The sequence below is a fragment of the Tauraco erythrolophus genome, chromosome 5 (assembly GCF_009769465.1).
Source record: "Tauraco erythrolophus isolate bTauEry1 chromosome 5, bTauEry1.pri, whole genome shotgun sequence".
Taxonomy (NCBI): domain Eukaryota; kingdom Metazoa; phylum Chordata; class Aves; order Musophagiformes; family Musophagidae; genus Tauraco; species Tauraco erythrolophus.
The window spans coordinates 53,361,818-53,382,268 of record NC_141469.1 but is presented as its reverse complement, the minus strand read 5'-3'; the positions used below and the strand labels follow the sequence as shown (position 1 = coordinate 53,382,268).

General features: G+C 34.8%; 1 protein-coding gene across 3 annotated transcripts in view; it reads left to right on the top strand.

Moving 5' to 3' along the window:
- SGCZ (sarcoglycan zeta) overlaps positions 1–20,451 on the top strand; it is a 238,090-nt gene that overhangs the window by 192,184 nt on the left and 25,455 nt on the right. For all 3 annotated transcript variants that reach the window (XM_086611720.1, XM_086611721.1, XM_086611722.1), the window contains one exon: positions 19,143–19,215. In XM_086611720.1, coding sequence (XP_086467846.1) covers positions 19,143–19,215 — 73 coding nt within the window. The remainder of the gene's footprint in view (positions 1–19,142; positions 19,216–20,451) is intronic.

Sequence of the window (20,451 nt, the reverse complement as noted above, 5' to 3'; positions counted from 1 at the left end):
GAAAGGCAGAAGTCAGAGAAGGACAGGAGATAGAAACTTTCTCAGATTAATAGCAGGACATGTGTAGGTCAAATCTGCCTTGACACCAGAACAGTGTCAGGGAAAAATCTGTGAAGTATCTTTTCCATTTCAATGAGGTATGTGCTTAGAGTGGGTTCAGTGTAGCTTTGATCAAAGCCATTTACTTCACTGGATGAAAGATGAGAGCCTCGATGTATCAAGGAAACTTCAGAACTTATCTACATACCTATATTCTAATAATATTCTAATAATATCCAGAATTAGCATGCAGAGGAGTGAATCAGTACTTCAGTTTTGATTTTAAGATTTTGCTTTAGGACTGTGAGTCTGCAGGTAATTGAAATATAGAAAGGTCTTCCAGAGTAGTTAAAAGGAAATGATAAAGTAGAAATATGGCTTATGGCTATAAAAAGGAAATATGACAGAAATATGAGGAAATGCATGTGAATTGCAAATTAGGTTGGAAAAGAGAAATAAAATATTTATAACACGTACTGAAATGTAGAAAAATAAATGATTATTTGATGTATGTTGTTATTACAGTAGGCATACATCTAGTGCCTTCAGAGACTGAATAGAAATTTCAGTATGAATGGCAAAGATGTTGGATTTGCCATGTTCAGTGGGTGGATTGTCATTCAGGACAGATGGAGTCTGGAGAGTAAACTGGCGCAACATGAAGGGAAGCACTTAATCATTTTAAACTGCCTTATGCAGCCAAATTATGTGACCACAGTAAAACTACTGTATTTGATCTTGTAGTAAAAAGTTCAACTTTTAAGTCGATATGCCAGACTGCCAGTACCCCGAACACTGAATGAATCAGAATTCTTTTATCATCATCTGTCAATTAAAAAAATGCATTACATAAATAGAATTTCTGTGTTTCCTCAGTAGTGACTACGTTAATATGTATTCCAAAAGGGACTAGGTAAATAAGGTTTCTGATAAGCTTATTTAGATCTCAAGGAAGCACTTAATGTCCAGATTTGTCTGTATGAGAGCTCCGATTGAAAGATAATATTGTTGCAGGAGTCTAACGACTTGGCAGTAGAGCATTCCGTCAAAGCATTACTCTTGAGGTACAACTATAGAGCTCATTACAAGCATATATATGTGAGCACTAAGCTGTCTATGAACTGGAAGTTTTATAGGCAGTCTAAAAGTGGTGAGACTAAATAAATAAATTTCTTATCCAAGACATTGCACAAATAGTTTTATATCTTCTAGTTTAGGGTAGAATGAATCCAGCCAGCTCAGACTGAAAGCGGTGGGTACATACAGCCTGCAGGTGACTATGTAGATTGTTGGAGGACTGCATTGACCTAAGGATAATAACAGTTTGTTTGCAAAAGAAAGATTTTGATTTTTGGCACTTAAACAAAAACATGCCAAGGAACAGAATGACTGGTCTGAGGAATGTATGTAAAGAGAAAGAAGCCGTGATAAAAGAAGTTTTTCTGAAAAAGGAATAGACACAAAAGCAGACAAATGTGCAAGCAGTTCTGGCAGCCCCAGAAAATATGTTCAATTTCTTACAGCCATTCTACTGAAAAATGCTCAACAAGGCTGTTCTATAGACAGAGACATAGAAAGAGACAGTATATATTCAGGGAGGAGAAAGGAAAAGGAAGGGGGAAAAAAAAACAGCAAAATGACACTCTCTGGAAAATCATCCTCTACCTAGAGAGTCAACCTTTCTATAATCCATGCTTTCTGAATGTCTCTCCTTTCATATTCAACTTTTTTTTCCCCCTTTTTTCATGATAACATCAGTTATAAGAGAAGATAGATTTCAATCACTTCCTCTACTTCTGGACTGTAATCTATATAGTTCTGTTAAATAAAGCTTACGTTTTTAAGCCGATTCTGTACTTCTCTGAGCTGTTCCTTTGCAGAACACAGCCAGTAGCTTCCCGGAGTTAGTGAGGAGACTATTTGGTCTGTTCTGGAGCAGGGAAGTATTGATCCAGAGACTGATTCTAACTTCCAAATTGAATCTGGTTTTCAAGTTAAATCTCTGACACCAAGATTAAGTTATTGGATATTTATGACCAATGTAAGAATGAATATTTTTAGGAAAACCTGCCAGTATCTGCATCATATTCCCAATCATATTCCACATTCCCTGTTGAAGGACTGTGCAGAGTCCAGAGGTACAATTTAGTCGTTCTAGTTTTGAAGGGTCTGAATTGCATGATATCAGGCAAAGTCACATGGCCTACATAAGCATCCAAAGCCCACTAGAAAATTTCCCCATTGTTAGTAAGCTAACTCTTAAATCAAACCAAACTTGTCTGGAAAACACACAGTAAACCTTCGGAAGGTTTTGATGCAGGAACTGGATATGAATTGGGTTCAGATTTTGCAGTAAAATTCTTACTCTTAAAACCTGAGCTAAACCTGACACTCACATGCCCTCAGGCTTTGGTAGTTTTGAAAATGCACATTTAAATTACAGCAGTCAGACCCATCTCTATTTTTAAAGTATAGCTACTCACAGGAGGGAAAGGTGAATCATAAAGGAGCTCCAGCGTTCCCATTTTCTTTTTTGCCTTAAAGTACTTGCTTGTGATTTATTTCTGCCTGGAAACAAAATTCTATTGTTGGAGATAAGTTTCAAACTGCAAAGCACTATAGGATTTAAGGTCAATTAAAAGAGTATTTAGCTCCAAATACTCGTCCTATAACGATGATACTACAGGCCAAAAATATCTTGCTCTGTCCTGGAGCACTATTCTCATTAGGTTCTAGAAGATGAGATGATTTATAAAACCTTCAGAATAGAGGAATACTATTACATTTTTAGGAAATATTGCTGGCATCTGACTTTTCCCAGACAATATACAGATGTACCTCTTACTGTGAGCCATGTAATACATGTCAGAACTGCACTTTGTTTTCTCTGAATCCTATCTGAAATCACTACAAAGTGGCTTTTTTATTTTTATCTGATGTTAAGGCAATTTTTTTAACCCAACTTTCAATACGAGCTAATGTGTTTAGTAGCTGTAAACTGCATGGTGAGATTATACGACATAGCTCATAATTTCTAAACTTATGTGAATGAATGGGAAGATCTTGACACTAAATTCAGGTAGAAAGTAGCAGAAAAAATAAACACAGAAATCCTCACAGGGAGGTACTGTTTGAGTCTGTGGCAGTCACAGTTTGAAATAAAGCTTTACTCAGAAGAAAAGCTACCAGATTTCCAACAGTAACATCTTGGACTTCACTGTTATCTGTAGATCTATTTATAAAGCAAGTATGCAGTCAAAGCTGTGAAAAACATAGATTCAAATAATTTCTTCTCTGCAATACATCTCAAAGGTTATTCATAGCAGACTTTTATAAGTTAGGAATAATTTCACCCACAGGAAGCAACTCCAATAAAAAAATTGTATCACCCACAAAAATATGGCCCGCAGCCTTCAGCCTACGTTGTGAATTTAAATTCCTATCCTCATTGTGGCTAATGATGAGCTTACATTTCACAATGTCTGACAGCATTAAATTCAGTACACCAAGACACAAACATCATAAGCCATCATTTTGGCTCTAGAAAAATGTCATCGATGTATATAGGCCTTTGTATTTGAATTAAAAGTATATAACAATGTGGCTTTGCTCAAGGCTCAGAAAGTACAAAAATGTGCATGTGTGCATGGAGATTAAGAAGTGTTGATAGAAATGTAAAAGAATTCAGAATGAGTAATGTGAGTTCCAGAAGGAAGAGTAGCAAAAATCGACATATATTCTATAAAATGAATGAAATTATATGTGTTAAAAATCATATCATAAAAAGAGAATGAAGAAAAAAACCTCAGTATTCAGGCAGAAATAGATGTGTCTGAAGAATGTATAACTGCTCTGAGATTCAAAATGCAAATCGATTTATACTTCATAGGTATTGACGAAAGGGCGAAGAACCTATGTGGTAATGTTGACCACCAAACAAAAAGATTGTACAGATGAAGCTTTTTATAAACAAAAAGAATCATCTGATGCATAAGGCCTGGTGACAGTATTTTGGAATGTTTGGAGGCCTCTCGTTTCTTTTAACTACAGAAACAGACATCTGTTAGGGAAAAAAAAGAAAAAAAGATCAAAAGTCAGACTGTACAAAAGATTTATAGATTATAAGGATGACACAGTGTTGAAAAAGTAATGTAAGGAGTGTTGCTGATCAGTGGAAAAGAACTGAGGATGTGAAGATGGAAGGAAATTTGACAGAGGGAAAACACTGTGTAGTGAGAACATCCCCTGTTTGGAATTTACAGGCAAAGACAACAGCAAAACAAAATCAAATTGACCTCCAGAGGTCGATTTTAAAACCTCAGAGAATTCATAAGTAAGACTCACAGGAGCCTTCAGAAAAAGAGTTAGGAAGCATTTTAGATCACAAGCTGAAGAGCGTCATGTGATGCAAGAAAGTCAAGTATCAAGCTAGTATGTGTAAATGGGAGTGGAGCCTGCAGATGTGCTGCCCAATTCAATGCTGGCAAGGTCCTCTCCAAAGTGGTTAGTCCAGTTTGGTGTACCATTGTTCAGTAAACAACTAGATATAATCCAGAGCCGTGACATTGATTACTTGTCCAGAAGCATAATCTCTGACGCAAGACTAACCACTCATGAAACCTATCAATTACAAAGCTCTCCTTTTGACCTTTGCATAGAAGTGTTTCTGTTCACACTAAGTGCATACTTCCTTTTTTCTCCTTTACAAAGTAAAAGTAAAACAATCACAAATAATTTCATTCCTTTCTTAAAATTTTCCTTTTCATTAAGTAGGGGAACACTGAAGTCTCTCCGCATATCGTAAGCAAGTCATAGCGCAATGAAGCATTAAGAGAGAGGTGGACTAACCATCTGCTATGGAAAGAAGGGCATGCGCCCCCCAACCAAGGTCCAGCAAGTACTGTTTGCATAGCCATAGAATCAGCACCTACTTCGTCTTTCTCTGCTGCCTTTCAGGATGTGCTTTCAGAGACAGGCAAGCCATTTACCAGCTCTACTGATGTCACTTCTTCACATACTCTTAACGCTTTGCTCTTGCTTGTTCCAGGGAAGTCTTCCAGATTTTTCATCCTTTCCACATGGTATTGAACCAGTCACAGGTTGACCATTTCTGTCAGCCAGTGACTGGTCAACAGCTTTATTTCTTTACCCCATGAATACTTTTGTTTCTTGGGAAACCTGTCATTAAGATGAGCACAAGTCTTTCAGATATATTACAACTTCGTTATGTACTACTGCTAAGATTCCAAATTCTTCCATCTACCAGCCAAATGAGTTTTTCCCAGCAGGCACTTCTCCAGGGGGAAGCCTCCTTTTTCTGAGATCTGATCATCAGACAAGAATCTCAAGGTAAGTCTAAATAGTATATTATATGTTGATGCAAACAAGTTTTCTCCTTACTTGAAATCTAACTAGTCACAATCTAATATGAATGGTCTTGAAACTACTAATCGCATTGGTGTAGATCCTAGTCTGGCTGAGTTTGCCTTGACTCTCAGCACCTACATTATATTGTGGTTATGGCTGGTCAGATTCCTGGCCTAGAAGCATATGCTCCATAGACCTTCTTCTACTTTGTCCTCTGTTTTAAGCAATCCGTGAAGCTTTTCTGAATGGGATTCCCAGATCAGAGCAAGCATCCTTCTTGGTGAATCCCTCTCTATTTCTTCAGATCTCAGCTAGTCTCTTTCTTAAAGGAATTAATGTCTTTCTTCGTCTTTCCTCTTTCTTAGACTTCAATTCTTAAATTTGGGTGTCATCTGGTTATTTATGTCCAGATAAATTGAACATGAAAGAATAGTAATTTTATAGTCATAGGACTGATCTAAGGGCCCATGACAGCCCAGGCTCTCCAAATCTGTGAATACCACCACACTCAACCAAGTTTCTAAGAACAGAGCTAATACATTTTTTAAAAGTTGTGTTAAGCAGTTCCACTGTAGAAATGGGTGACTTTCCAGTCACGAAACATCTGAAAACAAATTGCATTTCTCTTGCATTTAATTATTTGAATTTCAATAAATAAATTGTGATGGTGATTTGATCATGATTACCTTTTTGTGACTTGTTAGGATTTGAAATCCAGCTTTTTTGACATACATCAGAAGTGTGATTGCTTCGTTATTGGTTAAGATTAGTCCCTGGATCTTAGTTGCCTGTGCAAAACTTATAATTAAATTGCCAAGATTTATCTTACCATACTCATTTTCAAAACATTGTGATAGCAAACAAACTTGTCAGTAAATTCATTCTGTAGAAAATTTACTGAAAGCAAATATAAAACAGATAATGCTGCTTCTCCATCTTTGCCAGCCCTCATCAACTGGAACTAGTAGCCTGGAGTTTGAAATCAGTGTAAGGTTTGACTTTTAATTCCGTAGGAGCAAGAATCAGCCTTGAATTGCTGAACTAAATTGATGCTTAAGTTCACCAAAGTTTTTTAAAACTAGCTATTAATTACATAGATTTTTTTAAATATACATTTTTCTCACCTATGGTTTGTCATTTTGGTTACCTCATTGGTTTGAGCACTTTTACATTTTTCAGAGCTACATTGCCCGTCCTTTGGATTTGAATTTGCAAGGCCAATAGCTAAGCGTTCCTGCAGTAATCCTACAAAGCATTTAAATGTGTGCTTGAATTTTGGTCCTGCGAGTTGTACCACTGAAACTAAAGCATACGATGAGGAACTTTTGAAGACTGAAGTAATAAATAGTTCTTAGGATCTTGGATCAGGGCTGAGATTTTATTGAGTCACTTGGTTTTCTTTCTGCACTAATTAGCGTCCTCATTTATTAATTTATAAATAATTTAGCAAGGACCTCTTCTTATTTTATGTTTAAATTCCTTGGGGAAAATTTATCTTTTCACTTTCCTTCTCTGCTTTTCAGTTAATCTACTTTCACTAGCATATACTTTATGCTTGATACATTTCTGAAAGTCATTCTCATTAGTTTCATTGACTGTCATTTGTAATTTTTATTATTTTTTCCAAAAGTGTTAAATCTTTATTCTTTGTTTTTTACAGTATTATTTCATACTACACAATTGTACATAACGCTATGCAATTAATATTATATATTTTTTCTTTGAGCATTCTCCTGTTTTACTTGAACTGAGGTACAGAGTTTTGGGATATTCCATTCCAAACCAAGGAGATCAGTGGTCATCTAGGAATGCAGAATTTTTGGTTCCTGTTTGAATAAATGCTGTCACAATCAAGTATACTGGTTCAAACTATATGCTTTGATGAGGTGGGCATTCCTAGGTTGGTGCCGAAGTTAGTGCCAAACTACAGTGTTTTGAAACAAAGAGCAACACTACAAAACACTGTCATTTCACAGGATTAATTCACAACATAGCATTAGAACTGTATGAACAGAAGAACACACAAGAAATATGGCTGGTTTTGATCATATCTTGACAAACTAAAGCATCCATGGTTAACCACGTTGACATTCTAAAATAACATTTTACCCTTTCATCTTACTGGAGAGAAAATGAAAAGAATTTGGATTTGGCCATAAAAAGGGACCATTCTCTTGTCCTTTATTTCCTTCCGTGTACAGTTCCTCTTTTCGTAGTGTGATTCCTGTACTTCTGTTTTACAAGTTAGTTACTTTTGTATGTATTTTCAACTTCATTTTAAAGTAAGATTCTGTGCAATGAGGAGAAGATAAGAAAGCTGCATGAATAAGCACACTTCACTACAAGAAAGGATAGGATGAATGAGATTACTAAGGTAAAACAACTAGAGACATCTCCTTTCAGAAATCATCATACTGTAGCTGGTAGCCCACACTAAAACCTTCATGACAATGTTTCTTGATGGCGTATGTTACATTCATAGATAAACTGAATATGCATACCATAAATTTTACTGTTTTGATATCTGATGAACACTTGTATTGATCCTGTCAACACTAATATCAATAATGGGTATAGTGGGATATGTTTATCTAGCTGTTCCTACTTAGAAAGGTTAGAATTCTTAGCAAATGTTTTGTTTTTTATTGAAGCTATTAGCAGGTTTGTAAAACATTTGAAACATATTTTGTGAGCATACTAGAAGACTACTGGAGCATAGATCTAAACACACACATACACGATCATGTGCACACAAATGCCTTTCAGTGCTTCGAGGGAGCCTGATTCCTTTACAATTGCCAAAACGTCATTTAGCTCAAGTGGAGACTTTGCCCTTAAGTCGTCATCATTCTAAACCAATCTGATTCATGCAGCGTGATAGAAGTGACAGCAAGTACTATAGGTTACACCACTTACAATGTAGCTAGGAATAGTGCTTTTTCATGTTCTTTCTCTGCATCGCTTTCTGCAAAGCAAGTATGTTATGGTGGTCAAAGGTGAGCAGCATGTAAGTCTTTCCAAGTACCTGGATATCACGCTAAGACCCAAGATGTATCCAAGATCAACAAAGCAAAATCCTGATGGTAACCAAATGCTCGGTTCATTTGAAAAATTCCTTTCCCAATTTATGGTCGAAAGCATGAGGTAGGATTCGTAGTTACATCTGAAAGTCTTTTCTCATTAAGTATCAAAGGGAGATACCTTTTTTAAAGATATTTCTTCTCATATCAAGCAAACCAGTCATGTATTTTTACTGTTTTTCTCTTAGCAACATCACCAAATGATGGACTACTCTTTTAATCTGTTTTTACATTCTCAGTGTGGAGCAGAGAAAACACAATTGATAAAGCATACTGTGCAGAAAGAGTATTTATCAACAAGTTTGTTTCATGTTTTAGCTGTCAGAACAGTTTTCAGGATTTTATAGTTGCAATTTTTTTTCTTCTCACTGTCATTGTTGCCTTGCCTCCCTAGTTTATATTTAGATTTAGGATGAAAGCAAAAGACCAATTAGAGTTTCTGAATTTGAAGTTCTAATGAAAATACTCTCTTCTTTTGCCTTCATGACAGCAAAACTTAACAGCAACTCAAAACAATTTTGTTTTGGCAAAGCATTAATTTGAAAAATTAGTATAGCTATTAAAAGCTATTTTATTAATACAAAACAAGGAAAGGACCAAGGGAGTATTCTGCTGAAAAAAAACAGAACAAATTACTTACAGTGATGAGATGTCTGGAGGCCAGAGGGAGACTAAAGGATAAGGAAGATTGAATCTAAAAGAAATAAATTCATTCGAAAGGTTTAAGGATATAAGAGATCCTTCCAAGCAAGTTTCTCTTTAGTGAAAGCTGAAAGGCTGGATTGGTAAGCATCATGACAGTTCATTAGCTGGATAACATAAATACCTCTTAAGAGTTTTTCTGAAGAAAATGTAGAATAAGAAAGATTTTCTTTTTTGTCTCTTAACCTCTCTCTGAACCTGGTAAGATCTTTTGTTGATAGCTGGACATAGGAGCTGTATTCTTTCTGTAATTTTAACTTAAAAATAGTAAGGCAAAAGAATTGATTTTATGAAGACTGTCAAATTGTACAACATTCTGTTCCCTAGACATGACAATCCTGGTGCCTGGTATTCAGTATTCTGTTCTGAAAGTGCCTGAACATAATGTAGTTTAATGTCTAAGAGGACATGAACAACAGGTTTCTCTGGAAGCTGACCATTTTCATGCAGAAGTAAAGTCTGCTTTGCTGATTTTAGCCAGACATGCTTTGGTATGTAGCAAGGCAATGAAAAGTGTTTAAACTGCTTAAACCTTACAAGTCTTACAGTGAATTTATGATAGGTTTATTGGAGCAGTGACAAGAGTGTGATTTTCGAGTCTCTCCTGACTCACAAACAGTAAAAGGGCAAACACTAGACTAGGGTTATGCCACAAGAAGCTCAGCAGAGCTGGGCTGTTACAAGGTTTCCCAGGTAATCTGAGTCCTGATACTGCTCCTTGGTGGCATGTAAGGGAGTATTGAGACTGGCACTGATAAATTACTCTGTGACCAGCTCGGTCCCATTGTGAAAATGGAGTGGTAGATCTAGCAGTAAACTACTGCCATAAACCCTCTTCCTACCACCTCTGCAAGGTATGTGGCAACTCTCTTGTGGTTCTTGCCTGCAAAAACATCTGAGTCTTTGGCAGAAGATGTGTATTTCAGCCAATTTTAGCATATTGCAGTATTCCTTAGTATTTTGTCCTTTTCTGCAGAAAATATCCTGTCTTTGCTGTGATTAATACAGATCACACATTGGCACACGTTTGATAACCTGTCCATTGGTGGTTTACAGCTGTTGCAATTAACTGATTTGAAACACACCTGCTTCTGTTTTGTTGCTAAATTGAAAGGCTTGTTTCATTGCTATGCTGACTTGAAGGTGTCACTTGACTATTATGTGACAAAATTACTGTTGCACATTCACCCTCTCTCTCACAGCTGCAGAATTTCCATTTAAAACTACAGTAAAGACTTACCTAAGTTAAGTCATTTGCCCTTTTGCATTACGTTAATGCCAGGTTTGAATGCACTATACTCATCTTTATAACTTACTTCTAGAGAGGAAACAAAAACATTAATAAAGAGCAGGAATAAAAAGACAGTCATAATAGATGATAATCAAGATAACTAGGGGTAATATCAAATATCAACTTTTTAACAACCTTGTGAAGAACTGATATTATAGCTTCATTTTATTTCTCATATCAGCAAATAAAATTAAGACTTTAAATAATTGGAGATGCTAACATTTTGGTTTCATTTTGGTCTAATAGGCACCAAAATGTGTTGCATCAACTTATGTCCATCTCAGCATTGTAGAAATATGTGTGAGGTTTCTTCTCATGTTTTCATGAATTTCTCACTTCTCACTTTTCTCGTGAATTCGAAAGTATTTGAAGGCATTTTTACAGTGGCTTTTTAAATACATACTATGTAGTTGCATATGGTGGACTTTTTATATGTGTATTAGTGCCTTCTACAGAGTGCACAAATGCAGTTATCTAAATATTTGTTTATAATTTATCAATGGCATGCTGTATTCAGTAAAAATGCTATAGTAGAGCTGTTTCAAAAATTTGGATAATAGTCCTGCTGCTTTGTGGCTTCCTTTTGTGTAAATAGAACAATTTTCTAAATTGTAAGAATTCAGCAGTAATTAAGACATAATCATAACCATTTTTCAGTATGCTGCTCTAATGGCAAAGTAGAGTACAGAAGGAAATGCACATTTATATATGGCATAAAGAACTGACCACTAAAACCTGTATAAGGCACCCTATAAATCAGTTTTAATGCTAAGGGTAACTTAGATGATGTCTGCTATAGTGAAAGTGAGATTTCCAAACAAGCTTTCCTAATTTAGATAAAATTCAGATGTGTCAACTGCTGATCAGATGTTGAAGGCAAAAATTTTAAGGTGCTTAGGCTGTATGTAGTGGTGTTCTAATCTCAGTCCAGTATCAGTAGTTAACTAACCTCTAGTGATGGCATGATAAATTCTCCTGATAAATTCCTCTGAGCTTTTGATTTTTCAAAATTAAATGATTTATTTATGGAATGTCTTAACTGAAGGACAAACACCCTTTTCTTTAATCAAAAGCTAATCATTAATTCCTTTGTTTTAGAGCTTTTTGAAGCAAATTGTTTAGCTATTCCTGGCTAGGTTTTATAGATAGGCAGCAGTACAGTACAGAATTTTCAGGAAGCTTTGAAACGGGAAATTATCACACGTTGTTCTTGAAAATAGGTGAGAAACAATTTTCTTATTCTCACATTTTTCCCCGTTCAGATTCTAACATTTTTCCATAATATTCTGTACAAATACATGACACTGTTTTTAGTAAAAATCAAGATAAAATTATAAGGTAATTTAATTAACCTTGAAGTTAAAGCCTTCATTTTGTACTAGGGATATCCAAGCTCATGTCTCATTCTTTTACTTCCCAGGTGAATCTCCTTGTTATGAAGCTATTGGCTGTTGTTTGATAGTCCTCTCACTCATTGATTCATTCATTTTTCATCAAGGAAACAGTGATTCTGTTTTATAACTGATTAACTATTCATTAGAGCATAAACCTGAGTTTTCCAAATCCTGGGGTTATCTTCTACAACAAAGTGAAAATACAGTCTTTTTTGATCTATTAAATACAAAAATAATCCCATTAAAATTCAATTTTTTGAATGTAGACAAGGACAATTTTTACTCTGTGTTCCACTATAGTGAACCAAGAATCATCTACATCATGTTAAGAAAAATGCAAATCCAGGCTATCATATATATCTAGGAAAAGAAGATAATTTTTTGTTTTTTTTTCTGTGAAATCTAAATGCAAGCTTTAAATCTATTCATATATCTAGCTGTTGCAACTTTTCAAGGAGATTGTATCATTTCAAGCAGAAAATGGTTGTAGTTAATCATTTTTATTGTCATTTGTATTGCCATCTTTCATACATCATAGGGGAAAGAAGTAAAAGATGTTATGAAATTATTTTTTAAAACTTGTTCTTTGTAAATAGTTTATATATTTTTCAATTTCATTCATGTTTGGAAGAAATAGTCAATTTTAATGTGACTTCTCAGCGGTTTCGTTTAAATATATTGACTTTTTTCATCCCAGAAGTAGCATTAAAAATAGCGATTTCCAATTATTAATTGAATTATGTTACAACTACACTCAGTCCAAATCTTATTCAAATAGATTCAGTTTTTTCGGCTGGATAAACTAAGTGGTGGCCAAACATCGATTTTGGTTGTGAATCTTCAAATAAGTATGTGGATGAGCAACTGAACACATAGACATAATCCAGTTTCGTTCGCATTGCAAGACAAGAGGTGTCTTAACTGCCCACAATTAGGAAACAATATTTCAGACGTTTGTATTCAATAGATTTTAAAATGATATTTAAGAAGATACATACAACTGTTGCAATTTTGCAAATATTTCCTATAGTTGTGATTTCCTTTGATCAAAATTAATCACACTGAAGATGCTGAATTTTAATTTTTTGGGCAACTCATTCTTCTTATCTAAACGAAAGGTTTAGTAGAAGTCTTGCTTTAGTAAGGTTGCCATACAGAAAATATGCATCAAACATTAGTCATGTTCAAAGGCCTTGAGTAATGAATGAATATAAATCGTTCATTTTAGAACTTACTTTTTAATAACGGCTTACCTCTGAAGACTGATGCTCATGCTTCAGTTTACAAGCAAACAGCTGCATCCAGTCAGGCTGTACTGCAGCTTCCTACCTATAATATGCCTCCAATATGGCCACATCACTATCATACCTGAAACCTTCACTATTTAACATTAGCCAGTTCTGCTGCTGAGAGACTTCACAAGATTGAAATCCCAGCAATCATGCCAATCATATTTTCACAAAATAACCTACTTACTTGCATTTGTTATATACACTTCCATAGCAAAAATCCAGTTACAACATAGCTTTTTGATACAAGTACTTAGCTAAGTTACATTTCAAGCCATTTATTAAAATTGAAAGTCTTGAAGAGCTGCACAGTCAACATGTGGTCCAGAAGCTGCATTCTGACTCCTTTGGGTTTCTCATCAGCCTAAGATAAATTATAATAACAGAGCTTTTAAAAAAGAGGCAACAAGCATTTTCTGTGGTCTTTTTATGATCATTGATCTGTCTAGTTGAATATTTCTGGGTTTTTTTTCAGTCTGGCAGTGATAAGCTCTTCCAAGGTCTTAGTGTTGAACAACAGCTAGCTAATCTCACAAAGGCACTTTTAAATGTTAGCTATGCACATATAGTAAAATAATCAAGAATTGTGTTATTTTATTATTTTATTGCAATTAAACTTGTAGAACATAAAGCCTATGCTTTCAAGGTCTCTTCAATGGTAAACCAATCTTGATTAATTACTCATATTTCTCTGTGAAACCTGTGGATGCTTTAACTTAATAATGAGTTTGCAACGAGTAAAATTGCAAGCTTCAAAAATGATAAATATTTTAGAAACTATTCTTTAAATTCTTTAACTCAGAGGACAAATTGACATAGTCTAATACTTGCATAATCTTAGTATTTTGTCATATTTTTACTTGATGTTTCTGAGAAGCTTAAAGAAAGATCAGGGCAGTAAGATTCAGCTGTGCCCGTGACACTGCAATGCCATGTAATTTGTATACATCAAAATGCTACACAATTCCATTGTCAGTACATTTGAGGTGATTTGCTTACAAGAGTAATGTGAAGGAGTGGGACAATGCTAGTATATGGCTCATTTTTCACAGCAAAATAATTTATTAGTTTTGATTCTTGGGTCATCAACTCTTCAGCTGGCCTTCTTTTGACAAAAAAATATAGTTCTCCTAATCAATATGCTCAGGTGCCGGTCTTTTCATGCTAGTCAGTTATTAAGTCACCGAACGATACCAGTGTTGTTGAGTGAGCTAACTCATAAATTGCGAAATAATTATTTGCTGGTTAAATAAATGACAAAATTTCCTCAGCATGCACATGCATAAGTAAATACAATCTCACACCAAATACCAATGTTGTACTTCCATTGCTTTTATGAAACTTGTCATTTCCCAAAGGCTGAATTTCAGGAACCAGTAAATCGAGTAGAAATGAGTAGTTTACACTGGTTTCTCTGAATTCTGAATATTCAGTTTCAGCAGGAATAGGTGTCTAGTTTTGATTTTAGTGAAAGGGTCATTTTGATTTGCTCTGTGTTGAAAAAGTAAGTTTTAAAGGTCAGATGTTCATAAATCTACTACGCATAAAGAGGTTTCTCTACAAATACAGACTTGGACTTTTGGCCTTTTTTCCTGACTTGTGCTATTTACTGAGTTTTCTCCAGCAACCTCTATAGCGACTGGTATTCTTTGACCAGTAGTTTGCCCTGACAGATGCTTCTTTCTTAGCGAAGTCTTAACTCATTCTCTTCCAATGGAAGTTGGAGGTGGGAGTAATTTTGTTCAGTTACACTTTTGGTTTTGATTTTACATCCTTTGCACATTCTCCTTGCCTTTGCTATTTTATTTCCTCTGAAAGATTCACTTTTTATAGCTATCCATTCTAACTCATGTTCCTTTGAATTCAGTTCCCTAACTACTTCCTTTTGAGCTGTACTTGAAAGGGCTTGAAGGTTCAATTCTTTTCTTTTTATTCTTTTCTTGTATTCATTCATGGCTCTCTAGAAGTTCACTCATCTCATAGGAGGTCTTGATTATGATTCTGTAAGTCAGGGAATACAGTTAACAGATCCTTTTCTTCTTTCTGTAAAAAATAAGTGTTTTAACATTGTAAATTATTAAATACTTAAAGTATGTTTCTTTCATTATAAAATCATGCTATTCATTTTGAATCCTGATTTATATTTTTATATTTATTAGACATAGAAATGTATGTTTGTGGTACCCTTTCCTGAGCAGTATTGAACTACATGATCTAACTTCCCATCAAAGCACTACATATTTACACACAGAAAATTAAAAAAGAAATAATACCTACCTATAGTTTTTCTTCAGTTCTATATTTTTAAGTAATGCTGATGCATATCTTTTATATACTGTACAATCTCTTTCCATTTTTCTTGATCTTGTTGTTTAACTGCTGGAAACACGTCAGTAAATTCTGGCTGGCTGATTATTTTCGCCATTCTTATTAAAACCAAGATAATTGTAAGTGCCTGCTTTTCTTCCAGTATAAAACAAAAGGGATTGGAGATATTCTTGAACTTGTTGATAGTATATTCTTTTAAGATAAAGCATTTAACACAAGAACTGTTATACTTTCACTTTTGAGGCTGTATGAGAAGAAAAAATCATATTAAGATTATACCTTCAAATAGCAAAAGGAGCATGTTTGGTATGGTTCAAGTTTTAATCACATTTTTTTGATTATATCAATTTATCCTTAATTCTGCCTACCTGGATTTTCAGTCTGCGAGGACAAACTTGATCTCTCTTTCCAAATTTCTGTTTTGTTAGAGGAGAAGGAAGAAATGCCTTTTCATCTTTTGAACAAGTGCTACTGAAAGTGAGGAAATACTAATGCTGGCTTAGAATCAACTGTCATTTATCTTTTGTTATCAAGTTTTGCCTAATACTGTCTTTGGCACTTCTGATTGATTCAGCGTCTGACCCAAGCTATAATGTTTTATACATCTTTGCATTAATTCTGCTCTTTCAAACATTACAGCTGTGGTCTTCTCAGAAGTAAAGACTGACAATTCTGCATCCTGCTCAGTTATTTACATCTTCATATCCCATTGCCACCTTCAAAAATACAAAAAGCCCTAGACTTGAAAGTATTTAATTTTGCTGATGAGAAAGGTGAATGGGATCTGGAAGCACACTCTTTGATTTCTGACATTTAGCTCCTCCAGAATTTCTTACGTGCCATTATAGATGGGGGTGAGATTTATTTTGAGTGACAGAAAGTCTGGCTATAGAGACATGCTGTTCTTCTCTCTTAAAAGTAACAGAATTGCAAGGCAATGTTGGGTTTAAAAAGCAGATTCTGCACAGCACAGCTGGGAATACTTTTAGGTAAAAAGATATTCTGTTTTTTCCCTCCTGTGGTTCTCCATAACACTCAGCAAAGTTTGATTATAGAAAGTGTATTTGGTTGTTTTCTTGTGAGATCTTCAAAGCAGCAGTTGTAATGAAATTTTTTTCAGTATGTTTTGACAAGATATTTTTAAATCTTATAGATTTCTGGAGATAAAAACCTAGGCCTTTACTTCATTACTCTCAGAAGTTCCCTCTTCCTTTCCTGGATAATCTATACTAGTAGGGTATTTTACAATGAACGGTTGTTGTTTTTTTTGTTTTGTTTTTCTTTTTTTTCTTTTTAGTGAATGTGGTGTTTAGAAGATGACGAACAATGGTGGTTTTCTGACAGTATTTTAATGTTTAATTAATCCACCCAGTGGTTAATTAATCACACAGTGACGAGTGGTGTTCCTCAGGGGTCAGTACTGGGGCCAGTGCTATTTAACATCTTTGTTGGTGACATGGACAGTGGGATTGAGTGCACCCTCAGCAAGTTTGCAGATGACACCAACTTGTGTGGTGTTGTGGACACGCTGGAGGGAAGGGATGCCATCCAGAGGGACCTCAACAGGCTGGAGAGGTGGGCCTGTGTGAAACTCATGAAGTTCAACAAGGCCAAGTGCAAGGTCCTGCACGTGGGTCGTGGCAATCCCAAGCATAAGTACAGGCTGGGTGGAGAATGGATTGAGAGCAGCCCTGAGGAAAAGGACTTGGGAGTGCTGGTGGATGTTGCCCCATCCCCGGAAGTGTTCAAGGCCAGGTTGGATGAGGCTTTGGGCAGCCTGGTGTAATGGAGGGTTTCCCTGCCCATGGCAGGGGGGTTGGAACTAGATGATCTTTGAGGTCCCTTCCAACCCTAACCGTTCTATGATTCTATGATTCTTTGATTTTTTTGGCTTCTTGCTGAGGACATTTTCTCTTTAACACTGTAAAATAATATTATCATTTAAACATTCTCTAGGCTCATTTGGTTTTAAAATCTTGGTAAGATCAGTTTACTAAATGTTATTGGTTAACTGCAAAAATATCTCAGTATCTATCTCAAATTTCTGAAAATACTTGCAAAATATTAAAATATTTAAATAGTTGAAAACACTTTATTGTCAGCCAAAATTTCTGAAAATACTTGTGAAATATTAAAATATTTAAATAATTGAAAATACTTTATTGTTTTTAAAATATTTTAACAATTAGAATTCGAGGCTAAGAATACAAGAAAACATCTGTTATTGAAATACAGTAATTAGTCCCAAAATATTTAATAATCAACTATAATTATCTCAGACAGTTTCCTTGGTCTTATTTCTTGTGATAGCAGGTAAATACATTACCTGGTTTACATCTGTTATTATTCTGTTCTTTCTATTTTAATGGTGGTTCTCTGTTCTAGGCTATTTTCTGTATACAGTAACCCGTTTAGTACCTTCAGAGAAGGAAAGTAAAAGCTTACAGGCACAAAAAAAAAAAAAAACATGCTAAAGTTTATATAAGTGGAAGACAAAAATAATGTCATTGGACAGATCAGTAAACAAAAATAGACGTGATGATAAGGTTCAGGGGGGAAAAAAAGCTATAAAGTGTTGAACGCACAACATCAGTAGGCCATTGCTATCTATTAAATGTAAATTGAGTCATATAAATGACCGTTGTGCATCCAATCCTTGTGTTTGAGAGTTACAAGAAATACTGATTTTATAGTGCGGTTCACTCCATGTCAGTTTCTTGAGTTTTCTATTATTTTAACAAAGAACTTGCTGTAATCTGATTTTTTTTTAATTCTCCTTAAAAAATAATTGCATTTAAAAAATTGATTGTGTAAATATTTGTCTTTTTTTCTAATAACTTCAGTGAACATTTATCAGAACCCTAATTTTTTCATCGAAAAGGAGTTTTTCAATGAAAATCTTGGTCATGTAATTCAAAATGTGGAATTATCACATGCAACTTGGTCCTAGTTATAGAAATTAGAGAATCAATTCAGTTTTAAGTAGTAGTTACCCATTTTCTTGGCCTTGATTTTGAGTGCCCAGTAGGAGATACCTGATTGTCCACTACCAACACTGAAACCATAGGACATTCCAGATAATTCTCTTTAATTTCTTTGAGAACAAAAGTTTTTCATGAGAAAGGTCTAATAGAAGGAAACTGAAACTGTCGGATACTGAGATTCAGGCTAGCAACTTCAGGTTGTTATTTCAAAACTTTTATTTTTGAAATTGTTATTTCAAAACGTTTGAAAGCTTGGCATATCATTTTAAGTAATCAAAATGAGCATCATGCAAAAAATAGTAGAAGCATTAAAATGTGCTTTTGTCAAACAAGCCTATGATATTATTTTCCTTATCTGTAAAACAATCCATGTCTATAGTGTTGAGATGAGCATTCAGGAGAGTCAGTGCTGAGAAGTTTGGATCTATGAATGTTTTCAGATTTGTATGTTAAATTCATCTACCGATAAGCAGAAGTCTAAAGTTTTACATGATGTCAGTCCAGATTCTGATATAGAAATACCAACATAAATATGAAGAAACATTGATAATCATTAATAAAGGATTCAATCAGATATTTTGTTTTAAAAATGTCAATTTGTGGTCATACATTTCAATGTGTTTTTATTTTCCAAAGTAATTGTACTGTATTTTATTTATGTATTTTAGGCACGGAAGGGGCAGTGTTTGGGCACTCTGTGGAGACACCCCATATCAGAGCAGAACCTTCCCAAGACCTCAAGTAGGTGTTGTTCAAAAAGTTGTTTTAAAATCAAGTATTCTCAAAAATAATTAAGTCTTGATTAAAAACAAATATCTGTATAGTAATATATACTGCCTACTTAATGACTCATACATATCCAAAACACTGGTAGACTCCAATTTGTTCTAACTAGTCAAAAAAAACCCACAAACTTTTGTCAAGCAAAATGTAAAATACGTGACTTTTTATAAATTGCTTACCTCCTGTAGCAGAATCCTTGAGAAGTCTATTTTCCCCAGAGATTGAAATAGTCAGGTGTTTTTAAGATCAAATAAGTGCAGTACTTAATATCATCAGACCCAGATTTTGATTATTCTTTTTTTTATGAGCTGTTACAGAATATATTAGACAAGTTAAAGTAAACAGTCCCAGATTTTTTTTCTTCAAGTAGTGTTTCTGGGTTGCTGGGTTTTTTGAATCCTATGCACACCCACACACTTTAAAAGTTTGTTACCAAGCAAGGCTACATTTGTAAATGTAAAAAATTTGAAGTGTTCTGTACATAGTCACAGAAGTGGAGAAATAACTGAACAGTAAAAGTCTAAAACTTGCTAAGCATCTATAGATGGAGAAAGAAAATTTAGAAAGACTTGTAGTGAAAGCTTTTTCTTGAAGTGTGTGTATGTGCACCGCTAAATACGAATCTGTAATTTATATGGATTACTAATGAGAATATATGACAATTGTAGAAAATCAAAGGGCCTTCCTTGTGTTTCTCTCAGAAGAACAGATGAGAAACAGTATAGACTGGTTAAATTCTATGATGATTCTTAAAGATTATATATCTATCCCTTTTACCTGCCCACCAGTGTTTATGATGGATTACTACAGAAAAGCATTGTTAAATGCCATTCCCTATATTTGCAAAGGCATTTAGGATCATCGACCAGTAACGATGTTGCAGAAATCATGTGAAGGAAGCCGCCCATGTGGACAAGTTTGACCGTGGTATGAGGGGTGTAAGAAGTAAATGATTGTGTTTGATTATTTACACTAAACATTATAAGGTAATGAAATGGTTTGGGGTCTTACAGAGGATCCTACTCATTAGATTATCTTAAAAATCCATATCCCTTGCCAAGATTCCAGTCAATCTTTTCTTGAGAGTAGTTGTAAAGGCATTTATTAGTGATAACCACCAAGGTGATATGGTCTCCAGTCAAAGGGAATTCAGCAGAAATCAAAATGGAAGCATAGGATTTTCTTTTTTCAGGG